This window comes from Lissotriton vulgaris, chromosome 5 (genome assembly GCF_964263255.1).
Source record: "Lissotriton vulgaris chromosome 5, aLisVul1.2, whole genome shotgun sequence".
In the NCBI taxonomy this organism is placed as follows: Eukaryota; Metazoa; Chordata; class Amphibia; order Caudata; family Salamandridae; genus Lissotriton; species Lissotriton vulgaris.
Genome location: NC_141693.1, coordinates 1,574,221,614 through 1,574,249,162, shown reverse-complemented (window position 1 = coordinate 1,574,249,162; position 27,549 = coordinate 1,574,221,614). Strand labels below are relative to the sequence as shown.

Sequence of the window (27,549 nt, the reverse complement as noted above, 5' to 3'; positions counted from 1 at the left end):
TGACATGCATCCAATATTGAATTATGACATGTCCATGCCGCAAATACCACAAATCCATGGTATGGGCGCAACTCCTATTCCAGTTTAGTCAGCAAACCACACGAGCAGAGCCAGCCGAGACCCCCCATTCCGAGACTCCATCCGACAGAACCAGTTGGCAAACGTAACAAGCTAGAGCAAACACCTGCCGCAGATACCCCCTCACAGTGCATACCATAGGGCATGGCTAATTCCTCCGTCGGGTTCTTGGGCTAAGTCCCCCCACTTCTCCCCCTGAACTGACAGTCGCCAGCCACCAGAGTAGCCCCACACACCTACACAGAAAACCTGCTTACTCCCCTCCAGTCTACGCACACCCCTCCCTCCCCGCTGATCCCAAACGTGTTCCCCACTTCAACATCCAGTTTTTTCATTTCAGGATACCAACCAGCAGTTCAAATAACATCAACAGGCGACAGGGACCGTCGCCCACTCATTTGAACGGAATGCTAAAATTACCACAAGAACCATGGGTAGGCGTAGCCCCATAACCAAACTATAGACATATCCCAGGACATACAAGCCTGCCACAGATAGCCTCAACACATGTGCAATACCAGGATTGTGATAACACAACGGCAGCTAAGAAGGATAGCAATTACGAATGTACATTCAAGTGCCTAAATTGTCTGGATACCTATGCGTGTAACTTAAAATTGGAAAACTTTATGCTTCAGTGTACTAAAGTGTTAAAAGTTTATAAAAAAAATTAAACAAAAAAAAAATGACATGCCCATTCCAGATGAATGGAATTAGCCTCGCCCTGCACCTAATAAAATTATCATAAGCTCGTAGAAATGAAAGCTTCTTAAGTTGTAATTAGAGGTAAGGCTAATTGACTGTGTGCAACAGAAATTCCAGTGTTTCTCACCCAGTGTTGGTTAAAACAGTGTTCTGCAGCATTCCCTCGCCTTCAGTCGTCTGTGGCCTATCCGCCTCCACTGCCTTATGTAAGTGGGCAATGAGAGGGCTATGCGTGGCAACTGTGAGAAGTACCTGCAATGCTTTGAGCACTGGGGGTTCATTCCAAAAGCTGGGATAAAACCCCACATCACCACTATAAGCCTGCAGTATATGAAGGTTGTGAGTGGGGATGATCTATAAATGTACCCCCAGGTTAAACATCTTCCATCCATCGTAAACCACCCTGTGCTAGGGTTTTCAGCACAACGTCTCCTTGAGACACTGAAATCTCAGGGTGGTGCGTTAAAGGCATTGCCGGTGCATACAGCAGCAGTCTCCCAACCTCACCACCCAGCCTCCACCATGCTGACAACGTGGACTGTAGCGGGGATTTCTGTGTGCATTATGTTCTTTCTTTTCTGCAATATAAGAGCAGACAGTTGAGTAGGATGGGCGTCGTCATATTCCACCACAATATGTTGTTTGTACTCATGTGCGGCGTGCCAATAATGTGCAAAGTGTGCTTGTGTACAGAGGTCATATAGATAGAGATTCGGTGCATTAAATCCATCCCCTCGTACAGCAATGTGTGTACAACCCAGCCGATTTTTGGATGTTTGCTGGCCCAGAATAGTGTAATCAAAAGGGACCTGAGCCTCGTGAAGTGCATAGGAAGAGTAATAGGAATGTTGACAGGGGTACAGGAAATTGGGCAAGATTACAGTTTTTCAGGATCTCTATGTAACCAAATCTCCAGATATTTGACCGGCTCAGAACCCCGTACCAGCAGGAACTCCGACGAGCATTTTGGAGTCACCAATATAAGCGGGATGACAACCGATTTGTACAGATTAATACTGAGCCCAGAGATTCAAATCTCACATATTCCTGTATAACTGGTGCCAAGTTGATAGAAGGATCACGGACGTATAGTACCATGCCGTCAGCATATAGTGATATGCTGAGAGGACAAAGTCAAAATTTTAAGGACGCCTTGGCGTGCTGCTGTCATTATATAAGCCAACTGTTCTAGGATTCCAGCAACGATAAAGGCAACAGGGGGGCAGCCCTGCCGTGTTCCTTTACCTATGTGAAAACCGTCAGACATGTCCATTGATGCAGATTCCAGCCATCGGTATGGTGTACAACAGCTTATATAGGCCCTGCTCGGCGCTCACCTCAGATACCCCAGCTTGAGGTGGTGCATTGTTGCCTTGCAGCAACCGCAGAGCTGTTTGGCGGTTAGCGGTCAGTTGAAGTAATCTTGTCCGTGCACTTACTTCATATATCACTCCCTTCAGCACATTTTTACTTGGCAAAGTCACACATGGTGCCAGCAGAGCCCAGGCGCCTTGAGATCACAGTCAGCTGTTCGTGCTACTTCTGCATCCATCAGGTCAGCTTTTTATGCACTCGTCAACTGTCCCTTTGTAAATTAAGGGGACCGCCCTGACATGAGACCCTTTTCACTCACATGCCTTGCACCTGCTTATGGCACCTCAGCAGTCACTTACGATGATCATTGGAGTCAGGGGTCGTGTAGCCAGCGCCAGATAATACAGTGCGTACAATGCAAACATGCTCCGCTCTGCAGCCAAACAGAGGCCCACAGCAACAAGTGCCTATCACCTGCTCCAGGTAGCGCAGGCCTCTGGACTGTGGCACCCCTCTCCCCCACACCAATGCAGTCCTTGCGGTCAGTTAACTGGTGGCGCCACCCTAAATAATTCTGAGTGTTCTTTACCAGAGCCATGGTAACCTCAGCTGCAGTTTATGTGCCGCAGTTTGCCGCACGTCTTACCAGGAGCAGCATGTGTAGATTTTAATAGTCACCTTCCAGTCCTCAGTGTAGGCCAGGCCGCAGCCTCGCTCCACGCCACCACTTCCCTATCTGCGGCGTAGCGTTAGGCCCCAACCACGTCACAGTCTCCACACGTCCCAGCAGCTCCAATGCGGTGTGCCCCTCGGCGACGAACTCCAGCAGCCAAGGAGCTGCTAATAACAAGCCAGTTTACCCAATTAGCGTACTATGCATGCCAGGCATTTGCAATTGTAATTTGTTAGGTCTTTTCGTCGCTGTGTAGGCCACCAGTGTCTTCACGGAGACCAGGTCCCTCAGGGGCAAAGCGGGCAGCCAGTCAGTTTAGGTCTCCCCAAAACGGTCACCTAGCAGATCGGTACGCCACTCCCACCTTATTGCCCTCTGGGATCTGGTGCTGCAGCTGCGTGTCTCGGCAGGCAGCAACAAGTACGTCGGTCACCCGTGGCTTGGCTGTTCTTCGATGATTGTCCAAGTCAAGTAAAAATTTATATAGAGCACTACATACCGGAGGGTCTCAAGGCGCTTGAGGAAGGGGGAGGTTTACTTATCGAATATCCAGGTTTTAAGCTGTTTTCTGAAGGCTAGGTGGTTTTGAGTGAGGCAGAGGTGGATGGGAAGGGAATTCCAGGTTTTGGCCGCGAAGTAGGAGAAGGATCTTCCCCCCCATGGTGGTTTTGTGGATGTGCGGGACGGCGGCGAGGGCTTGGTTGGACGACCGTAGCTGGCGGGTGGGGGTGTAAAAGGAAAGGCGCTTGTTGAGGCAATCCGGTCCAAGATCGTAGAGGGCTTTGTGTGCGTGGGTGAGGAGACGGAACAATATCCTTTTGTTGACGGGGAGCCAGTGCAGGTCGCTCAGGTGACCGGAGATATGGTCTTTGCGAGGGATGTTTAGTACGAGTTTGGCTGAAGCATTTTGGATGCGTTGGAGTTTTTTCTGCAGTTTTGCAGTGGTACCGGCGTAAAGGGTGTTCCCGTAGTCTAGACGGCTAGTAATCAGTGCGTGGGTGACGGTTTTTCTTGTTTCGGTGGGGATCCAGCGAAATGTTTTTTTGAGCATGCATAGGATGTTGAAGCATGATGATGAGACGGCATTTACTTGTCTGGTCATCGAGAGTGAGGAGTCCAGGAGGATGCCCAGGTTCCGTGCGTGGTCAGTCGGTATGGGGGCTTTTCCTAGTGCCGTTGGCCACCACGAGTCGTCCCAGGCATAAGGGGATGCACCTAAGATGAGGACTTCCGTTTTGTCCGAGTTCAGTTTCAGACGGCTGTGCTTCATCCTACTTCTTTCATCCCTTCATGAAGGTTGGTTTTGGCGGTGTTTGGGTCATTGGTGAGTGAGAGAATCAGCTGGGTGTCATCAGCGTAGGAGATGATGTTGAGGTTATGTTGACGTGCGATGGTTGCGAGCGGGCTCATGTAAACGTTGAAAAGGGTGGGGCTGAGTGATGATCCTTGCGGGACGCCGCAGATGACTTCGGAGGCCTCTGACTTAAAAGGGGGGAGGCGGACTCTCTGAGTTCTTCCCGCGAGGAACGAGATGATCCAGTCCAATGCTTTTCCTTGAATTCCGATGTTTGAGGCGTTGTATCAGGGTGCTATGGCAGACTGTGTCTAAGGCTGCAGAGAGGTCAAGGAGGATGAGGGCGACTGTCTCCGTTGTCCAGTAGAGTTCGGATGTCGTCTGTTGCTGCGATGAGGCTGTTTTTGGCTCGGAAGCCAGACTGTGAGGCGTCGAGTGATTTGTTGGTTTCGAGGAAGGCGGCGAGTTGGTTGTTGATGGCTTTCTCAATGACTTTGGCAGGGAATGGGAGGAGCGAGATGGGGCTGTAGTTTTGGAGTTCGGTGGGGTCAGCTGTGAGTTTCTACAAAAGGGCGCTGAGTTCGGCGTGTTTCCAGCTTTCTGGGATTGTGGTGGAGTTGAGGGAGCAGTTGATGACGTCTCGGAGATGGGGTGCGATAATGGAGTTGGCTTTGTTGAAGATGTGATGGGGGCATGGGTCTGTAGGGGATCCTGAGTGGATGGAGTTCATCAGGTGAATGGTGTCTTCTGTGGTGATTGGGTTCCAGTGGAAAAGGTTATTCGGAAGAGGCATAGGTTCGGAGGTGAGAGGGGTGGACTGGTTTACGGGTTGGTTGTCGAAGCGGTTATGGATGTTGGCGATTTTGTCATGGAAGAATAAGGCGAGGGAGTCGCAGAGGACTTGAGAGGGGGTGATGTCGTTGGAGCTGGCGGTAGGGTTGGTGAATTCTTTGATGTTGAAAAGTTCCTTGCTGTTGCGAGCTTTGTTGTCTAGTTGGTCTTTGAGTGTTGATTTTTTGGCTGTCCGGATTAGTTGGTGGTGTTTACGGGTGGCGTTTTTTAAGGCGGTTAGAGTGGTAGTGTTAGGGTCTTTTTTCCAAATTTTTTCAAGAGAGCGACAAAGCTTCTTGGATTTCTTAAGGTCATCGTTAAACCAGGGGACGTTCTTGCTTCCTTGCTTGATTTGATGTTTTTTCAGGGGTGCTAGTTTGTCAGCTGTTTGGGTTAGCCATTGTGTGAGGTTGATAGCGGCTTGGTTAGGGTTCGTTGAGTAGGCAGGGGGTTTTTGAAGAAGCGATGAGGAGATCTGGTCGATGGTGATTTTGTTCTAATTTCTTCGAAAAGTTGGTTGAGGGTGGATGTGGGTCGTGGTCTTGTTGTAAATGAAGTGGACACAGCTGTGGTCCGTCCAGTGGAGGGTTGTGGTGTGAGTGAAGGAGATATGCTTGCTGGAAGTGAAGATAGGGTCGAGAGTGTGTCCTGCGTAATGTGTGGGGGTGTTGACAAGTTGTTTGAGTCCGAGACTGGCATGGATCGATGCCTGTGCGGTCGTTGCAGCTGCAGATGGCCGGATCATGGAGCTAAGTAGGCAGAGCTGCACTTAAGTGCAGCCATCTTGTTGAGTGCCCTCCAGCACCTTCAGGAGCACCATGGCAGCCGGGTGCAGGGTGCAAAACAGTGTTGAGAGCTCAATGTTATACTATGGAGGTCAATGACTGCAAAAAGAGGCAGAAGGTTCTGACTGAAAGGCTAGTCTGGCTGAACCAATAGGGGGCTCAGGTCTTGCAATGCCGGGTACACCTTTGGTCCTTTTTTCAACTGCCCGGGGAGCCAGATGCAAAGGTGACCTCAGACTTCTCGTTTTCTCACCAGAAGTAGTCATGGTTGGCGGGGGGAATACTTGCAGAGGCTGCAAGCAACATTGGTCGGTCCACAAGGATGAAACCATGTTGGACTCTGGTCCTGGAGGACCTTGATGACACTGATGGCCCACAGACTCTGGCTGGGAGCAACGGGTGCAGTGGTGGCTTCAGGTGTTGGCAGTTCCAAAGTCCTGAGTATTTTCTGGTGGAGTTTCTGCTGGATGAGGGGACAGTTTCACTGTTCTTCAGGGTCTTGTTTTTTTTATTTTTTATTTAGGTTTATTAAGTTTCCAATAAACATGGTAATGAACATGAAGATACAAGTCAAATAACATCCATCAGCAAGAAACAAATCCCCCCACCTCCCCCAGCATAGCAAAGGTAGTACATTGGTAATTCAACGTGTACTGAGACACATATGAGCGGTATATCATAAACACCATCAAAGGATGGAGTTCCACAATCAAGTGAACAAGGTCAGCGCATAGAGCAGCACATGGCCAACCAAATTATTACATGTCAGGATTGTTCAGCAAATATACAGTTAGTGGGGCCTAGAAATCTTTCGGGCGCGAAGCCTCGGGTAGCTCCTCAGCATAGGCCCCCAACTGGTCTCTACAGTAAAGTAAATCGAGGATCCATTTTTTTTTTTTACAGTAGGAGTGGCTTTCGCCCCCCAGCATTGCTCTACAGCCCTTTGAGCCAATAAGGTGGAGACCGCAAATATGCGTCGGTTGCAGGGCTTTAAACTCTTAACACCCCCAAGTAAGCAAATCTCTGGAGCACAGCGCACAGGTTCCAGCGCAAGATCAGGGAGCACATTCACCACCTTGGACCAAAATGCAAAATATACCTGCATACATCCATGCCAGATGCAGAAAATCAGCTTCTGCCTGCCCACACCTCTTGCAGCTCGTAGTCTCGCACAGCCCAAACCTACAAAGTTGCAGTGAGGTATAATTTAATTTATGCAGATAATTAAAGTGAATTATGCGAAGATTGCAATTCTCTGTGAGGCGTCCAGTGAGCGCACAGCAAGACTTCCCATTGCTCGAGCGTGAAACCCAAAGCGGCATTCCATCGAAGATGAGGTGCTCACCTAGCTCCCGTAGAGAGGCATTATATAGCCAGGTGATCAACCCCTTCCTCTCCTCTCCTGCCAGCGCAGCCTGCAGCGCCAGCAGAGCTGTAGGTTTCGTCGGAAAGTTCGGGGAGATGGCTCTAATCTCCTGCCTCACTCTGACATATACAAAACCCAGCATAAAGCCTCAATTCAGACCCCCTGAACATCCTGTAAGGACTGAAACTGACCCGGTTTATACAGATCCCCCATCTGGGTGATCCAGACCACTCCCTCAGCACAAACTGTTCCCGGGCCGCCGATATATCAGGATGTGCAGCCATTGGTAAGGATGGGGCATATAGATAGGGAAGTTGTGACCTTTTGGCTAGAGTCCTCCAGGGCCAAGCAGTACCTTGTACAGGGTTGAATTCAGTACTGGGGCCACCCAAACCCCCCGAAAGAGTTACTGCCTGCAGCGGCATTGGAAGAACTGCATCCGACTCTATAGCAGTGCGAGGTTGAAACTAATGTGGAAAATGCCAATATCGCGCAAACTGCGCCTGAGCGCACAGACAGTATAACCGCAGATCAGGAACCTCCACGATCAAATGGCTCCACCAGGATATCACAAATGCATATGAGCTTCTTACCTCCCCATACAAATGTAAGTAGTGACGACTTAAGTGTCTTAAATAACAATATATTCAACTTAAAAGGACTATTAACAAAAAGATAGAGGAATTAGGGCAATATAGCCATTTTGGTTACCGCAATGCGGTCAGCTAGCGAAAGAGGTAAGCAAGCCCACCGCTCCGCCCACTCTGTGATCTGCGTGATGACTTAGCCATAGTTCGCATTGATGACCTGCTCCGGGTCTCTGTCTAGCGCCATCTCCTGCGTACCAGCCGTTAGCGGGAACACCATCGACTTTGCCCAATTAATCCCTAAACCAGAGTATCTCTCAAATTTGACATACTCACGGAGCAGTTCCGGTAGGTAAGTAGCGGACTCACGAACATGCAGTAGAATGTCATCGGAATACAGTGAGACCATAAAAGGTCTCTGCCGAAATCGCAATGCAGCCGCCGCATGCCACTGGCGCAGCTTATAGGCCAGTGGCTCCAACACCAGTGAGAAAAGCATACGGGAAACCCCTGCAGAGTGCCTCTCTACGGGGAAAGCCGATGACACCCATTCATTTATGCGCACTCTGGCCACCGGCTTGGTGTACAGCACCTTTATCAACTGAAGAAAAAATTATGGATGGGCAATCTTAGTTAAAACCGGGAACATGTAGTCCCATTGGAGGGAATCAAATGCTTTTGCTGCGTCAAGCAGCACAGCCACTGCCTGGAAGTCTGGGTCGAAATAATGTAACAGAACACCATTCGTAGGTTGTGTGCAGTAGATCTAGCAGTCACAAAACCGGACTCTTCCGGAAGGACCAGGAGGGGAACTAGCGGTTGGCAATCATCTTTGCTAATGTCTTGCCATCTATATTAATAATTGAAAGGGGCTTATAGGAGTTGCACCGATTTGCTGTCTTGTATGGCTTCAAAAGGGTCACCAACAGGGCTTCTTTGAGGGTGGGCGGGAGTCTTCCTTCCTCATATGCCTCTGCATAAACCTCAATAAGCCTAGGGGCAAGTTTTTCCACATAGGTCATATAAAACTCACTTGGGAGCCCGTCTAGCCTTGCAGCCTTACATGTAGCTTGTGACATTATTGCTAATTTGACATCCTCTATATCGAATGGATGTGATATATTCCAGTTGCTACTGGGAAAGCCACGCCAGTGCGATATCGTCCAAATAAGAGTGTATCTCCCCTGTCGGCAATGTACTCCTATCCGCATAAAGCTCGGTATAGAAGTTGAGGATAATCTCACTAATCTCAGGCGTTGTGTAGTGTACAATTCCCATCTTCATCCAATAGTTCAGTAATGCATTCCTGGCTATGTGGTACTGCCAGCTTTTGAGCCAAAGAGCGGCTCAGGCAGCCCCCTCCCCCTAATAACGAGCTGTACTGCATCTGGATTGGTGCAACAACTCTTGATCTACTTTGTCGTTATGTTCTGAGACAATCCATAATTTCGGCCAACGCGGCTGGAGAGGGATGTCTCATATTCACGCTCAAGCATAGAGAGATCAGCTGCTAATTTATGTATTCTGCGTCTGATGTCCCGGAGCACTCCCGCTTGTACGTCTTTGCAGGTGCCCCTTATGGCCACCTTGAATGCCTCCCATAGCACTCCAGCACTGCCAACTGAACCCTTGTTCTCCTGGAAACCATAACAAATGGCCTACCCACTAGTCTACCTAAAAACAGGGTCAGTTAGTGAGGCCAGCTGCAAACGCCATGCAAATGGCGGCCTTTCACATGTAGGTACCTGTAGCTCCAGTACCATCTGAGCATGATCTGACAGTGTTCGAGCCAAGTGGTTGACCTTCACCGCCCAAGTTCATACAACCTCAGAAACCAGCCAGTTATCTATGCGAGACCACATCCCATGGACATAAAATATGAAGGTGCTTTCCTTAACCCCAGGGTGTTGAAGTCTCCAGCTGTCTTGCAGACCGCGTCCAATATCCCCAAGAGTGTCTCACATGCCTGCTTAAGCCTCACTCCTCCACTGCCCACCCGATCTAGAGCTACATCCAGACAAACATTAAAGTCACCTCCCCAGTTTATCTCAACTGGAGGGAATCCAAAGATGCGGCGCCATACATCCAAAAAGAAAGATGGATCATGATTATTGGGCCCATAGACATTGACCAATAACAAACGCACAACCCCCAGTCCACAATACACCATCGCCACTCATGTCTGTCTCTTCCCGAATTACAGAAAAGTGGACCTCCTTATTAGGGGGGTCGGGTGATGATCCTTGTTCAGTAGAGTAAGAGGACGCAATTTTCACACCTGCCCAGTGTGCACCCACTTTATTATTCCGAAGCTTTAGTGAGGTGTACCTCTTGGATTAACGCCACTTGCACGTCCATTCTGTCCAAGTATGCCAGTACAGATAAAATTTTCTTGAGGGTATTGAGTCCCCTCACATTGAAAGTCAGCCACTTTACCACTCATTTAGTCTCTTCACTAGTACAGTAATACAAATACAATAGAACTCACCATGTGTGTTCCTTATCACATACTGCGACTCAGACATATTCATAATAGAGTAATGCCGGTTCACACCACCCAGTCTCCTGCCGCGCCCCCCCTCCCCCCACTTCAGCGTCGCCAACTCGCCAAAGCCATCCCATAAGAGTATAACACTTCCCCCAACAGAAAACAAAATGAAGTGTACATGTTGGGTACGCCCAATTTGGGGGGCCGGAGAAAGACTATCCTCCCAACAAGTAGGAGGTGGCTGAGGAGGTCTATTAGTAGCGCTAGCATTTCTGCTGCAGACCACCACAGCACACATGACAAGAGCCCACAGTTACTGGAAAGCAAATTAGGTCAATCCTACAGGCGAGCATATTGATACCTACCACTAACAAGTGCTTTTTACATTAATGGCAAATAGGGTGGAGTTACAATACAGCAGGTTTAGTGATGGTGCCAGCCCCACTGCTGCCAACCACCACAGCGCACATCATGAAATGAGCCCACAGTCACTGAGAAGCACATTAAGCCAATCCTTCAAGCGAACATACAGATACCAACAATAACAAGTGCTTGGATAACATGAGCCCACAGTCACTAGGGAGCACAGTAGGCCAATCCAACAGGGGAACCTTTAGATAACCAACAAATTAAGTACATTGTAGAGTCATGCATAATAGGGTGTATTTACGATACATCAGAGTACCAGCCCCCACCCCTCTACTGCTCCTCATCATCTGGTGTAGTACTGAAGGGCCGCCTTAGAAGTGGAGAAAATTTAAGAGTCGACGTCTAGACCTATGCTCAAGCGAGCAGGATATAACTTTGCATACAGGATCCCCTCAGTTTGCAGACATTTTTCAAAGCGCCAAATTCCCTTCTGGCTGCTTGCACAGCTAATGTAAAGTCCGGAAAGAAGGCGAATGCGTTGCACTGATGCACAATATTGCCCTTTATCCCTGGCCAACCGCAGAATAGTGTCACAGTCCCTGTAATGTATGTATGTATGTATGTATGTATGTATGTATGTATGTATGTATGTGTGTATGTGTGTATGTGTGTATGTGTGTATGTGTGTATGTATGTATGTATGTGTGTTCTTATATAGCGCTCGACTTACCCTAGGGCATCTCGGCGCTTGCCTTGGGAACCCATCCTGGCTTTTTCCCTGTGAGATAATCCGTACTGGGCATCCCCAAGGTGAAAGCCAGGCATCCCGCCGCGGGGGGGCCGTTGTGGAGATTAAGCAAGCTAATGCCCAGAGATGCAGAGTGTGAACCCGTGATTAGAGTGGGCACCGAAGCGAGAATTATCGAGTCCGTGGACAATTGGGCTCAAGACCCTGCCGCATCGGGAATTGAACCCTGGTCCAGGGTCTGACCTCTGCTTCAGGGTATGCCTCCTCTAACCAGTGAGCCACACTTCTCCACAATTAAATAAAACAATTTAAGTAATTTAAGTAATTAAATAGTCTAGGTATTATTGGGCGGGGAGGGGCCCCACGCACAGGCTTAGCTCAAAGTGAGCGATGGGCACGCTCAACAATAAACATATTGGAAAGCTGCTCTGTGCCACAAAAGTCTTTAATGAGGTTTTCTATAAAGGTCTCCATTTTTCCCACATTGGTGGATTCCGGCAGATCCATGAGCCTGATGTTATTGCGCCAGGACCGCACTTCTAAATCCTAAATTTTGGCCAGTATAAGGGCTAAAACTTTCTCCATGTTATGTGCCTTCCCTGTGACTTCACTCATGCCATCTTCCGTTGCAGATACTTGCTGTTCCACCTCCCCCATGTAGGTGTTTTGTTTTTCAAGCTGCGCAGACATGTGGTCCAAGGGGTGATTCACCATCGCCACTGTGCCCTCAATGGATTTGAGGCTGTGCTGCATTGCCAACAGCTCTGGGCATCCGCCTCGGAGTCTGAAGCAGCCTTCTGTAGAGGTTTCGTTTATTTTCGCGCCTCAAACGTGAGGCGAGGTTGGGATTGGTCAGTTCTCCCCATCTCTGCCACACTTCGGTTCGCAGCTAATTCCAATTAGTGAGCAACTACAGTACGCACCGAAGTGTGCAGGCTAGCAAACCTGCACTAAACTTACGACAGGTGAAATCAGAGGTCCCAGCAATGAACTCTACGGCCCGCTCAGCCGGGGGAGGGCTCCTGCAGATGAGCGCCACCAGAGGGAAAGGAAGGTGCGTAATCCAGGAATGCCCAATGATCACAACAAAACAATGCCCCAGTGACTCTGCGGCGCTCTCCACTCAGTGCACTTCTGTGCAAGTGATGTGCAGTTGCCCGTCAACAGACTCACGGTCTCACATTCCAACAGCCTGGAGCACCAGGCCTGGCTAGGCGACCCAGCGCAGATGAAGGTCCAAGCAGTGCCAGCAATACTAGGCCAAGCTTTCTTTAAGGGACGAGCGTCAGATCCTCCAACCCAGCACCCAGTCACGGTCAGGCGGGGTATCTCTGCAACATTCTTGGACTCCAGTGGCCCAGCAGTAGCCTATCACACCATGTCCAATGGCAGGGAGGGGTCCAGACACCTAATCACACAATTGGGCCCAAACCCACCGTCCGACTCCAGGCTGTCAACTGGTTGCCTGGTGGCCCAGCACTAAGTAGCAGTCAGCTCTAGCAGCCCCACTGAAAGAGTGCTCGCACCAGGGTTGCAGCTCACAACACAGCACACGCGCTGTCCCCACGGGGTAGGGCTGTCCCTCAGTTCCTTTTGAAGGCTACAGCACTCCGGCAAACCGGACACGTGCCATGGGCTTGCAACTGCTGGAGGCAGTACAGTACAACGCACACATAGGCCAAGGCACAATCAGCCAGATATCCGCACCCTCGAGCAAACCCCAATACAAATCACCTGCGAGGGCCAAGGTACATCCAAAAGGAGTCCAATATAGCTTTTCAATCTCTTGGATTCAGCGCAACCCCTTCCTCTCAGCTGCACTTGCACCAACGTACCTAGAGATTGGTTGCACACCAATCATAAGTTTAGTCTCAGAGGCAGGCATCCCTGCAAGAGTGTGCCTGTGTCTCTGTGACAGCCGTCCTGGAGCTATGTACGGGGATCAATCAGGGCATAACATCCACTGCCGGTCCTGCGTTTGCAGAAGCCGGAGCGGCAAGCGCCCGAAGCCTCCCGGAGCAGTCTCTTCTATTCAGCGCCCCTTTGTAGTGCACCGAATCCCCCAGCACCCAGCCACGGCTTGAAGTCCAGGGCCCGGTCCCGTCCCCGCAGCAACCAGCCAGGGCCCACTTACCACAACCAGTGCCGGACACGCCGTGGTCTCCTCTGGGTCACACAGCATACCACGACGATCCTGCCGGCTCCACAAACCCTCGCTCTAGCAGCCCTCCGCCGCTGCACCAAGTACAGCCAGAGTCCGGTACACTTCCATAGTTCAGCGGGGCCAGGAACCCAGCATCAGTAAGCTCCAGACAGTCTGTCGCACTCCGCCACAGCAGGCTGGATCAATCTTCAGCAGGTATTACGTATGTCAGCACTCTATGCTAGGCAGGCAGGCCCAACCTCCAGGGCATCACGGCAGCTGCCATTTTATGGAACCTCCGTACGGACTGCAACAATTAGGATTCTCCACGATGCAGTGGCTCCTAGCAGCTACAGAAGTTGTCAGTAGAACTCAATAGCACAAGGCACCCGTTTCCAGGTCATGGATGCAGATTTGAAGAGCAGATATTTGTCAGATAAGTGCTCAGCCAGGTGCAGCCATCTGGGAAGTCTTGCTCTTGATTGAAGGCAGGCAGTTCTCCCAAGTTTTGAAGGCACACAGCTGTAGGATGAAATGTCTTTGGTGCAGTTTATCCAGAGAGCGGCAGACAGGCCAGCTGCGCTGGTGCCAAGTCAGATGCTCACTTCAGTCTTCTAAGCTCTTCGCAGATCAGGGCCAGTGCTTCTTTCCTAAACAAACTCCCAATTGGTATTCCCCCCCTGTAAGTCCCTAGTAAATGGTACCCTAGGTACCTAGGGCCTGAGAGCTGAAGAGGGTCTCCAGGTAAACCCACCTCACTAGGACCATGCCAGTGCCCTTGTAGCCTGCATGCCCCTGTGAGGGAGAAAATGACAGTCAACATGGCACCCTGCCTGTATGCCATGCCAGCTAGCACTGCCTGGAGGCATAGGTAAGTCACCCCTTTAGCAGGCCTCACAACCCTAAGGCAGGATGCACTATGCTACAGGTGAGGGTTTATCTGCGATGTGAAACACAACTTTCAGTTGCCATCTTGAAGATGTGGGGAGCCCTTCAATCAGGGCTAGGCTTATGGCCAACCCCACAGGAGGGTGGTATAATAGAGGAGAGGGTGTAGTCACCCCAAGTAAGGTGCCCATTGGCCTTACCTGCTACTCCCCTAAAATACCTCCTAAATTTAGTACTAAGGTGGCTCCCCCAGACCAGACCCTCAGATCTGCAACTGCCAAAGAAGAAAGACTACACCCTGCATCAGAAGCCAAAAGACGACAACTGCCTTGGCCCTAGCCCTACTGGTCTGTCTCCAGCTTAGACGACCCTGCGACCTGTCTTGCAACAACAACCTCCAAAACACCGGTGAGGACTGTTGTCTTCAATAAAGACTTCAATCTCCTGAGGACAGCCGAACTGTGCAGTAGAAATTAACCCCAAAGACTTTGGATCTAGGCGTATCTGCATCTCCTACCCACTCTGCACCAAACTACTGTGTCAGAGTGGCTCACTTGTACAGTGAAATATCCCTGGAAATCCTGACTTCGTGTCCAGTGTTGACTGATCTCTCCTGCCCTCCACAACTTCACCTGATGTGTGAATCCAGAGCCCCCTCCTTTGCCCGCTCTGGTAAGGAGACTCAGATGTCAAAAGGCACCCCTGCACCCCAAGCCTACGAGGCCTTGTTGAGCTGAATAAACTGTGTCCCCACGACCCCCTATACCCCAAAGTACCTCTGGTGTCGCTGGTCTTTCATTTTCAAACTTCAGTACCACGCGTGAAGCCTCTTTTCTGCCAAGTGACTCCTCATTGAAAAGCATTGGACGCCTGTCGCCCAGTGCCGCTGGTGGTGTAGGTTTGGTGCTGCTCTGTGGCCTCCCTAGTGCTGGCACTAAACCCCAAAGCTCGTCCCGTGCAACGGATTTACTTAGCTGCTCAAAAGATAATGATTCCTTTCTGTGGTTCTTAAATTAAAGCGCAAAACGCTTTGAGGAATGAGACACCAAAAACATTTCTGATCTCAATGATATGTATCCTGACTTGTTCCACAATTATCTCCCAAAAAACATAATTTTCATTAAAATCAAATTTATTAAAAACTTAGTCAGAATCCAGTATGGTATATAATCAACAATTTTGCATTTAAAAACAATCACAGTACATTATCATTGAACACATATACAAATTCACAAAAGTTAAAAGTAACCAAGTTGTCGACGCGTTTCGGTGTTTAAGATTGATGGTACACCTTCCTCAGGACTACAATCAAATTTCTTCAATCTAAAAATATACGGAACAGTCAATTAGTGTACATTCATTGAGGGATCTCATATTCAGAAAGTTTTTACAATTCTATCGGTGTCTAGAGTGTAAACAAGAAGATTTCTTACTCAATTCGCAGTATTCAATTTGCGGTGTCAGTCTAAATCCTGGGGATAGATAAATCTTATCCACTCTTATGATTCTGGTTTGTTCCTTTAAAAAACCTGTGTACACACAATATTATTTTGTGTACAATTAGTGTGTTTGATTTCATTCACAAAACTACATCTTTATCAATACTCTAGTTTGAGTAATCCAATGCTTACTTTGTATTTTACGGTCGCAGCCTTAGGGATTTGTTTTCAACCACATGGATATTTTTCATGTCCACTGTTAACAATTAGGATGGTTCCTTAAAATGACCTGTGTGTACATAATATCAGGTAAACAGTAAGTGTGTTGCATGTGAGACACTAAATTTTAAGTTTTTTATAGAGCTGATTAGAATTGTGCTTACTATGTAGCTGGTCATAGGAGCGTTAGATTTTCTTCGTTATGTGGAGAACTCAGGGTGAAACTCCAGTGAGCGTCTTTTCCACCTTTAGGTCTTGCTTTAGTGTAAAGGAGATGGAGTGCTTCTTTTTTAAATTTGAAGACGATTCCTTTTATCTAGGTAGAGAAATGGAGTGAACATTTTATACTTTACCATATTCCCTTACTTAGAGATAGTTCAATTCAGTTTGGGTTATGCTCTATTATCTTATTTGTGGACATAAGGCGTATATGGTTTAAAGAGTGCAGATTAAAGGGCTATTGCAGGACATAGAGGTTTAAAAGCCCAAGTCATGCCGCTATGCAGACAAGGCTATAAAGTCCTTACAAAGTTAGTCTCATTTTTAACGGTAGAAAGCCCAAACAGACATTGTAAGTTTTGTCTGAATATCATGATGTCCGCTAGTGCTCAGGGGTAGAATGCGCCCGGTTATCCCCTTTCTCTTACCTCCGTTGTTTTAAGCTCCTCGCCGCCTGCCTGGTAACCCGGTCTCCAGCGTCAGTTAATGCGCTTAGAGAAACGGTTCCTTTTGTACTCTGCGGCGGTCTATTTCAATTAAGAAACTGCTTACACCTGTGTCAATTGTTGGTCGGCGCTGTGTGGTCGCCATTTTGGTAGTTTTTTATCTCAACTCCTTGCCTCATACTGCCTGTAAGCAAGGAAGGACTAAGCCAAAAAGATCGAGAAATTCAAAACAGCGGAATTTCAGTTTCTTGTTATGCGACATTTGCTATCAAGGAGTTGATGTTGTATTTCTCTTTTGCACTGTAGCCCTAGTGATCTATCAGAGAATTATAGGCTCCTATAGATATTTATTTTTGATTCACGGGATCATGTCGCCATTTTGGTAGTTTTTGGCGTTATCCCAAAGGTGAATATTCTATAGGGTGTATTGCTGCCTACAATTGACAAGGGATTGATTGCAGTAAGATTCTTTTATGTACAACATTAAATTCCCAGTTGGTTAATCTGTTTTTTGATTTTTTAAAGGCTCTCCAACCAATACTTCTGTTATGGAGATTTTATGGAACTTACGAGCCCTCGGGCATATAAATCTATAGCGGGCGCGTTACCACTATGTAAATATCGAGTTGACACGCCATTTTAGTAGTTTAGTAGAAGTCTCCGCGAGGATGTATATTCTCAGGGCTTGTGACATCTATATTATGGTGTAGTCTATTCACCGATGAATCGTGTTTTTATTATACCTAACTCCTTTCTCTGTTAACGCTGATACATTGTAGTCTAAACACAAATTAACATCTTTTTTGTTAAAAAATCAAACACACTAATTGTACACAAAATAATATTGTGTGTACACAGGTTTTTTAAAGGAACAAACCAGAATCATAAGAGTGGATAAGATTTATCTATCCCCAGGATTTAGACTGACACCGCAAATTGAATACTGCGAATTGAGTAAGAAATCTTCTTGTTTACACTCTAGACACCGATAGAATTGTAAAAACTTTCTGAATATGAGATCCCTCAATGAATGTACACTAATTGACTGTTCCGTATATTTTTAGATTGAAGAATTTTGATTGTAGTCCTGAGGAAGGTGTACCATCAATCTTAAACACCGAAACGCGTCGACAACTTGGTTACTTTTAACTTTTGTGAATTTGTATATGTGTTCAATGATAATGTACTGTGATTGTTTTTAAATGCAAAATTGTTGATTATATACCATACTGGATTCTGACTAAGTTTTTAATAAATTTGATTTTAATGAAAATTATGTTTTTTGGGAGATAATTGTGGAACAAGTCAGGATACATATCATTGAGATCAGAAATGTTTTTGGTGTCTCATTCCTCAAAGCGTTTTGCGCTTTAATTTAAGAACCACAGAAAGGAATCATTATCTTTTGTGTTGCTATATTTCCCAGTCCTTTCTGGGTTTGTCAGGGAAAACTCTCTCTTTTGTTGATTTTACTTAGCTGCTACCAGTGTGGCATCAGGCACCCCCTGTCTCCATTGAAAAGCATCTGGCTAAAGGTTAGGGGGTAACCATGCAAAAAGGTACCCTTTCCTACAGATTCCAGTCCAGCAAGGCCTTTGTTCACTAACCGCTGGAAGGTGGCAGGGGCATTCTTTTGTCCAGAAGGCATCACAGTCAACTGGAAGTGCCCATTTGGAGTGGAGAATGCAGATTTTTCTTTTGCTCCAGGGGTCAGACCGATCTACTAGTATCCTGACATGAGATCAAAGGTACTCAGATATTTGCCTGCCCCTAACCTGTCAATCACTGAAAATAATTTGTATTTGAGAACTTACTTACCTTATTGCGAAGATCTTGGTCTTAAAATAAAGTACAAAGTTAGATTTTTCTAAAAATTAGTCCGGATCTCCTTCTAGGAGTTGTGTGTCCATTATTGATCAAGGTTGTGCAATAAATGTTTTACACTCTTCTGCGTTAGGCCTAAGGCGGCTCGCCCACACTACCACTAATAGACCACTTTGGGTTTTACATCGAGGCTGTACACTTTTGGGGACTCTGTGCTCGGTGTTACCACCTAGTGACACTATCCTATATAAAGCCAGCTTTCTACATTGGGCATAACCCTGTCCCAGAATTCCTATGCAAGCCATCACAAAGATGGCTACGTCTGAAAAATAGTGACATTCGCAGTGTAGCTCACCTTAGGGGTGGTACTAGCGTGGAAGTGGCACGCCCAACTGCCTAGCTAATTTTCCCATTTGTCAAGGTGCCAAAGAAGGCTCTGGACAAGGGGGTTGGCTTGCTCTGGTGTGAGGGGGAGCCAGATTCATATTTCAAAGGCGGCAGCTCTTTGAAGCTTGCCGGCCTAGGAAGGCTAATCAGCATGGCATTCTGTAAGGGGGGTGGGGGGGGGGGGGGTTCCACCCTCTTCCTGGACAGGCTTTTTTTCAGGGCCTCATGAGAGTATAGGCTCTCACCCTAGGAGGTCAGAATAGTGTCTTGTGGCAGGCTGGCAGAAACCAGTCACGGAGCACACCAGAAGCTTATAGGTTTTCACTTTTGTTTGCACTAAGACATGCAGTCTGCAATAGCAGCCTTGCATGTGCTTGCTGAGGGGTCCCTAAAGGTGGAACAATCTGTGCTGCTGCCCTTACGGACCTCTTTAATATCTCAGGCCCTATGCACCAGGGGTACCATTTACTAGGGACTTAGAGGTGGCAATAGTTTTGCCAACTGGGGGAACAATTATACAGTCTGGGAAAGAGCTCTGGCACAGGGGACCTGGTTAGCAGGAACCAAGTGCACTTCCAGTCGAAATCACACAAGTTACCAGGCAAAAAGTGGGTGTGATTATGTAAAAAAAGGGCTACTTTCCTACATCCAAGAACTTCTTTTGCTCATTCTCAGTGTGGTTTAAGCTGGACATTTGAATATAAATTAAACCTGTCCAGCACAGAATGCATGATGGCACCAAACCCCGCACAGTTGCATGCTTTCAGCAACATGATATTAAGAAACACACATTGTATTAAAATGTTTCAGATATAGCCACACTATACTTTCTATTAAACCACACACTACAATCTTAAACTGACCTGTCCTCTAATTCACTGTTTTTAAATTTCACATCTATGCCCAGGGTCAGTAAAAAAATGACACAATAAGAGCAAAAATCTGGCCATTACACACACTGGAACACTACCCAAATGAGCCACATGACAAACACACAACACATACCTTTCCACAAGTAGCACGCTATAAAGAGCTACCCAGCAACAAATGCGCTTCAGCACATCAGACGTATCAAGCACTTTCCATGCAACTCCAATACAACACCTCATAGTGAATTGAGGCGCAGTATCTAGTTCGAGGCTCATACCACTGAAACCACTCAGACTTAATGAAGCCCATTAAAGTGCTACTAATGTATTGTTTTTCCAACAACAGAATCTACTGCTCGATTTAATAGTTCTGGCTGTCCTGATGGGAAGAGCAAATTATTTATTCAAATACATAAAGGTAGTTAAAACTTCAGCAGTACGTGAGCCATCAATCAAAGGTCGCAATATTTAAAAAAACAAAAAAAAAAAAACAAACAGACTACATCCCACAGCAAAACGTTCAAAAACTACACCCTAGCACCACCGTCCACCCAAGAGAAACATTTGATTGGGATGTAAACTGAATTCCTTACCTCTTCCAGAGAGTAGCAGGTCAGACCGGGTCTGAGCCCCAGGCCTCCCTCGGGCAGGCTGACAGCTGAATTCCCTCTTGAATCGGGGATGGAAGATAGGCATGCAAAGGAAGTCAAACCTACATTTTAAAGTGAAAAAAAAACATTTAAAACAGGCATTCAAGGTTAGATGCAGGCTAGGCCCAAACAGGAAGTTAAAAATTAAAAACATTTGTAGTACAAGGGTGGTTTAGCAATGCAAACATGCAAACCTCAAAATATTTAACCGTCAACCTAAGCTATTTTTTTTAGTAAGGTCCTACACGTGGTGTCTTTGTACATGTAAGTGTGAATTTCATGTCAATCAATTGAAAGCAACACTGCTTTTCCTTTAAACTCAGCTAACAAGATCAGAAAACATCTGTTTTTTTACAGCAACTTTAAATATGATTTTCATACTGTCAGTTAATTTGATAAAGGCATGTGGCAAATGTAATGTATACACCACGAAAACATTCTGCTGGACTGTCAACTATAACAAATTGACACTAACACTTGTGTTGAATTAGATTTACACCCCTACAGTAAAACTACTAAGTTCAACAAGTTGTTTTATACTGGCAATCAAGTGTCTGCAATGTTTACAGGTATCGTCTTGGATAGCTTAACGACAGGGTAAACCAGTCCACAGTCCTATGGATTATGGGCCAGATGCATCAAAGGGTTTTACCCATTCTGTGTCTATGGGAAAATTGGTCCATGAATATGGCCCCAAGTGCATCCAACTATCACCCTTGCAGGGCCTTCAAACCACCATTTATGTAAACCCTGAAGTTACATGCCACCTTCCCACCCCATTCCATTTTTCATTTTCTTCACCAGCCAAATGCTTGCACTTTTTTTGTATAAATGGTGTCAGATTACAAAAGCCCTACAATTAAAATAGATCAAACAGGGCTAACTTTTTTAAACAAGCATTTGCAATGCAATAGGTCTCGCATTAGGAAAGTTTGAGCTATTGGTCTTGTAAATGACACATTTTTTATTTATGTGTTAGTTTTGAAAATAGTGAAATTAATAGCTTTTTTATTTACAAAGCCAATACTTTTAAGTTTTGCAAATGTGAAACCTATAGCATTTGTAATGCAACATGTTTTCGTGACTTAGATGTATGGATATTACAAATAACAATGGTTTTTATTTTTTTAAAGTAATTAATACTTAAATAAAAGTTATTGTAATTTATAATGGCAATAGCTGTAACTTTAGTAAATAACTTTTGTGAAGATTATGTTCAGTGTGTTTTATTGTGGCGAAAATCCAAGAACAGAAGTGAAATATTAACATCTTTTTGTGACATTTGAAAGCTTGAAACATTGACAGAACATATTTGAAACAGTTGTTGTTGAATAGTTGCACAGATTGATGTTGTGGTGGCGACGACTGATGTAGTGGTGGCGACGACTGATGTTGTGGTGGCGACGACTGATGTTGTGGTGGCTGTGAGAAGGTGGCCTGATATGCAGTGCTCACTATTCTAGTGAACACTATGTATCAGTCCAACAACCCTTATTGATGATTGGTTGTAAGTCAACCTTATAGACCAGCTATCCTAGTAGCGTGGATACGAGCAGTCTTCCGGCTAAACTCTAGAGGGTGTGTTAAGCCAGCTGTTATACTATCACATATACCCCTTGAACACCAAGTGAAAGGACACCACACAAGTGTTATGAAAATAAACAGTGTATTTATTTAGATCACAACAGCCCTGTACTCTTTATGAGGACAGGGTACTAAGCACACAACAAAACTCTTATGAAAATACTTCAAGTTGCACAATTTACACAAATGCCCGAGGGGCACGAAAAACCATATACTATGGAAGTGGAATGCGAAATTACTAGCAGGTAAGTACTGGACTAATAGGCTTTGGAATCGCTAGGACTACGTTACTGAACCTTCAGATTACTAGTAGGAGGCCTAGGGGACTCGGGTGCAGAGTGTGCACTCACGCGGGACAAAGTCTATGGGAGCTAGTAAAGGCAAAGTTAGTGTTCTCGGGCGAACCCGATAAGGTAGATCGAAAACGACAGTGGATTCTGGCCCTTGGATAGTGAGGCTATGCTGGGGCACCAAAATGCCGAAGTTACCTAGCCCAGGGGCTGCAGCTGCATAGGTCTCAAAAGACGTCGGGAATCCTCGTAGACGAACCAGGAGCCTGAAGAAAGAAGTTGCTGGCAGGCGACCAGTGAAGAGAGTTAGAGTGATCCAAGCCTGGATCGAAGATGGATGACACCTGAAAGCAGAGGGGACCAAGTTTGTGACTACTAGCCAGTAGTCAGGTGGCACCAGGAGGGCACCGGATGGTAGTCACCTCGACTAGGTGAGTGGGTGACGCTGTGCTCTGCAGATCTCACGGACCAGGAGGTGTTGTCGGCGACCAGGATGGAGGTGCGAGCTGTCCCACGATGGATGAAGCTGTCGACGTCGCTGGACCCAGGATTGGGGCAACAAGTCTTGGCAAATTCAAGCCCACGCGGTGGACTCAAAATGGCGTCTGGAGTGGACCAGGAGGGTCCGGGGTGCTCCTCTTTTGGAAGGGAGCAAGGGCCAGTCTGGAGCAACCAGACCAGCAGCAGTGATGTCGTCGGGCGTCGTTAAGAAGGCCACAAGCCAGCGGGCTAGTAGCCTAACAACGCGGTGAGCAGCAAAAAGCAGAAGGGCCCCACGCAGATCGTGGAGATGCTGGGAGGCTGAACTTCGGTGCTGGAGCTGCTCAGGGTCGGGGCTTCTCGGACCCCAAAGCACTCACCAGAGGATCCCTCGGCGGTCGTGCTGGATAGAAGTCGTGCAGTTCTGATGATGGCCGGTCCCTCGAGGTCTCGTCGCACCTACGGTTCTCAGCTTAGCTGTAGAGGTAGGTAGAGGTCAGAGGTGCCAAGGAAGCCGGGTCTCGTCGAGCTGGTCGGTCGGATTCCTGAGGAAGGACGTGCAGCAAACCGCAGAGTTCTTAGATGGTGCCTGCGGATGCAGGGTGACTACTCCTTAGCCACAAGGGAGAAATCTTGAGAAGAAGTCTTGAGTTCCTTTCGTAGAAAGTAGTTTCAGGATTCAAAGATGATCTAATTTGGAAGGGTCCCCGCTCCTGCCTTTATCCTAAAGAAAAGGGTGGGTACGCGACTAGGTCGTGCCCTAGGGGTGGGACCAGGAAGGGGGGTGGTTACACCCCTCTCCCATGCCGGACTTTCCCCAGGCCAGGGGCTGGTGTGCCCCTGGAACTGGCTCTAGCCGGCAGATGCGTATTGAGCACCGGGGTGCCACTCAGCAGTCACCTTCCTGTAAAGCCCTGCCTACCCAGGATACACAAAACCCTGTCTGGGATGGTGCTAGCACCGCCCCTGACAGGAAACCCTTTGTCCAAGCTCTCCTCTCTGGAAGGACTCCCAGCAGCAGGAGGTCAGACTCGTGTCTGTGGTGGCAGCATCCATTTTGTGGAGCTGAGGCTTCAGTTAACTTTAACCGGGGTTCACAGTTACATACATGTTGTGTCCCTCTAGAAGGGTGGAATGCAAACCCCGTCGCCAGAATTGGCACGGGGTTAGTATTCCAATTCGTATGACACCTTACTCGACATGTTTTGATAAAGCAATACCAGAGATAGCATTTAACCGCGAGGATTATAATGCACTTAAGAGTATATGGTATGCGTTATCATGGAACAGCTATTAGGACTTGGTTCCGCAAGCTGCAAACGGGCTCAGCTCATGCCAGAGCACCATTTCACACGATTCCAAGCACTCTGCCTTCAGGATTGTCAAGGCCTGCCATAGGAGTGACTGATAGGAATCTGTGTGTCCATTTTAGGGTTAGATATAGGTATACTATATCTAAAGCAAAGGGTGATTACACCACCTTGCCCCAGCTGTCATGCAGCCAGTTGTGTCCGATTTAGATGGCCATCCAGGGGTGGCATAATACATGCTTCAGCCAGCCCCTGGTAGGCCCTGGGTACACCTATGACCTGAGTTACAGGGTCTGATAAGGTGGCCCAGTCCCAATTGGATAATGCACCTAAGGCACACATGTCAATTTAGTGAGAGAACAGCTAGGCTGTGGGTCTGATTGGCAGGCCCACAGCCAGAGAAAGTCTTAAACCAGTGAAACAAAAGCAAAAAATCTGGGTGATCATAGGATTGCAGACCCTACTCTCCTACAGTGGCGACGAGTGATGCCGTGGTGTCTCCCCCGAGTGATGCCGTGGTGTCCCCCCCGAGTGATGCCGTGGTGTCCCCCCCGAGTGATGCCGTGGTGCCCCCCCCCCCCGAGTGATGCCCGTGGTGTCCCCCCCCCCCCGAGTGATGCCCGTGGTGTCCCCCCCCCCGAGTGATGCCCGTGGTGTCCCCCCCCCCGAGTGATGCCCGTGGTGTCCCCCCCGAGTGATGCCGTGGTGTCCCCCCCGAGTGATGCCGTGGTGTCCCCCCCGAGTGATGCCGTGGTGTCCCCCCCGAGTGATGCCGTGGTGTCCCCCCCGAGTGATGCCGTGGTGTCCCCCCCGAGTGATGCCGTGGTGTCCCCCCCGAGTGATGCCGTGGTGTCCCCCCCGAGTGATGCCGTGGTGTCCCCCCCGAGTGATGCCGTGGTGTCCCCCCCCGAGTGATGCCGTGGTGTCCCCCCCGAGTGATGCCGTGGTGTCCCCCCGAGTGATGCCGTGGTGTCCCCCCGAGTGATGCCGTGGTGTCCCCCCCCGAGTGATGCCGTGGTGTCCCCCCCGAGTGATGCCGTGGTGTCCCCCCCGAGTGATGCCGTGGTGTCCCCCCCCGAGTGATGCCGTGGTGTCCCCCCCCGAGTGATGCCGTGGTGTCCCCCCGAGTGATGCCGTGGTGTCCCCCCGAGTGATGCGGTGGTGTCCCCCCGAGTGATGCAGTGGTGTCCCCCCGAGTGATGCAGTGGTGTCCCCCCGAGTGATGCAGTGGTGTCCCCCGAGTGATGCAGTGGTGTCCCCCGAGTGATGCAGTGGTGTCCCCCGAGTGATGCAGTGGTGTAGGAGAGTAGGGTCTGCAATCCTATGATCACCCAGATTTTTTGCTTTTGTTTCACTGGTTTAAGACTTTCTCTGGCTGTGGGCCTGCCAATCAGACCCACAGCCTAGCTGTTCTCTCACTAAATTGACATGTGTGCCTTAGGTGCATTATCCAATTGGGACTGGGCCACCTTATCAGACCCTGTAACTCAGGTCATAGGTGTACCCAGGGCCTACCAGGGGCTGGCTGAAGCATGTATTATGCCACCCCTGGATGGCCATCTAAATCGGACACAACTGGCTGCATGACAGCTGGGGCAAGGTGGTGTAATCACCCTTTGCTTTAGATATAGTATACCTATATCTAACCCTAAAATGGACACACAGATTCCTATCAGTCACTCCTATGGCAGGCCTTGACAATCCTGAAGGCAGAGTGCTTGGAATCGTGTGAAATGGTGCTCTGGCATGAGCTGAGCCCGTTTGCAGCTTGCGGAACCAAGTCCTGATAGCTGTTCCATGATAACGCATACCATATACTCTTAAGTGCATTATAATCCTCGCGGTTAAATGCTATCTCTGGTATTGCTTTATCAAAACATGTCGAGTAAGGTGTCATACGAATTGGAATACTAACCCCTCGCCAATTCTGGCGACGGGGTTATCATTCCACCCTTCTAGAGGGACACGACATGTATGTAACTGTGAACCCCGGTTAAAGTTGACTGAAGCCTCAGCTCCACAAAATGGATGCTGCCACCACAGACACGAGTCTGACCTCCTGCTGCTGGGAGTCCTTCCAGCGAGGAGAGCTTGGACAACGGGTTTCCTGTCAGGGGCGGTGCTAGCACCATCCCAGACAGGGTTTTGTGTATCCTGGGTAGGCAGGGCTTTACAGGAAGGTGACTGCTGAGTGGCACCCCGGTGCTCAATACGCATCTGCCGGCTAGAACCAGTTCCAGGGGCACACCAGCCCCTGGCCTGGGGAAAGTCCGGCATGGGAGAGGGGTGTAACCACCCCCCTTCCTGGTCCCACCCCTGGGCAGGACCTAGTCGCGTACCCACCCCTTTCTTTAGGATAAAGGCAGGAGCGGGGACCCTTCCAAATTAGATCATCTTTGAATCCTGAAACTACTTTCCACGAAAGGAACTCAAGACTTCTTCTCAAGATTTCTCCCTTGTGACTAAGGAGTAGTCACCCTGCATCCGCAGGCACCATCTAAGAACTCTGCGGTCTGCTGCACGTCCTTCCTCCGGAATCCGACTGACCAGCTCGACGAGACCCGGCTTCCCTGGCACCTCTGACCTCTACCTACCTCTACAGCTAAGCTGAGAACCGTAGGTGCGACGAGACCGAGGGACCGGCCATCATCAGAACTGCACGACTTCTATCCAGCACGACCGCCGAGGGATCCTCTGGTGAGTGCTTTGGGGTCCGAGAAGCCCCGACCCTGAGCAGCTCCAGCACCGAAGTCCAGCCTCCAAGCATCTCCACGATCTGCGTGGGGCCCTTCTGCTTTTTGCTGCTCACCGCGTTTTTTGGCTACTAGCCCGCTGGCTTGTGGCCTTCCTAACGACGCCCGACGACATCACCGCTGCTGGTCTGGTTGCTCCAGACTGGCCCTTGCTCCCTTCCAAAAGAGGAGCACCCCGGACTCTCCTGGTCCACTCCAGACGCCATTTTGAGTCCACCCCGTGGGCTTGAATTTGCCAAGACTTGTTGCCCCAATCCTGGGTCCAGCGACGTCGACAGCTTCATCCATCGTGGGACAGCTCGCACCTCCATCCTGGTCGCCGACAACGCCTCCTGGTCCGTGAGATCTGCAGAGCACCACGACGCCCACTCACCTAGTCGAGGTGACTACCATCCGGTGCCCTCCTGGTGCCACCTGACTACTGGCTAGTAGTCACGAACTTGGTCCCCTCTGCTTTCAGGTGTCATCCATCTTCGATCCAGGCTTGGATCACTCAAACTCTCTTCACTGGTCGCCTGCCAGCAACTTCTTTCTTCAGGCTCCTGGTTCGTCTACGAGGATTCCAGACGTCTTTTGAGACCTATGCAGCTGCAGCCCCTGGGCTAGGTAACTTCGGCATTTCGGTGCCCCAACATAGCCTCACTATCCAAGGGTCAGGATCCACTGTCGTTTTCGATCTACCTAGTCGGGTTCGCCCGATAACACTAACTTTGTGAAATCTAGCTACCATAGACTTTGTCCCGCATCCCGCGTGAGAGTGCACACTCTGCACCCGAGTCCCCTAGGCCTCCTACTAGTAATCTGAAGGTT

The 27,549-nt window shown here is 48.5% G+C and overlaps 2 protein-coding genes across 2 annotated transcripts in view; one reads left to right on the top strand and one right to left on the bottom strand.

Annotated features, from left to right (window-relative positions):
• RBM23 (RNA binding motif protein 23) overlaps window positions 1–27,549 on the top strand; it is a 532,419-nt gene that overhangs the window by 27,510 nt on the left and 477,360 nt on the right. The gene's annotated exons all lie outside the window — the stretch shown is intronic.
• The window catches only part of PRMT5 (protein arginine methyltransferase 5), a 101,923-nt gene that overhangs the window by 55,135 nt on the left and 19,239 nt on the right, over window positions 1–27,549 (bottom strand). The window contains exon 2 of the mRNA XM_086923659.1: window positions 20,266–20,384. Coding sequence (XP_086779785.1) covers window positions 20,266–20,384 — 119 coding nt within the window. The remainder of the gene's footprint in view (window positions 1–20,265; window positions 20,385–27,549) is intronic.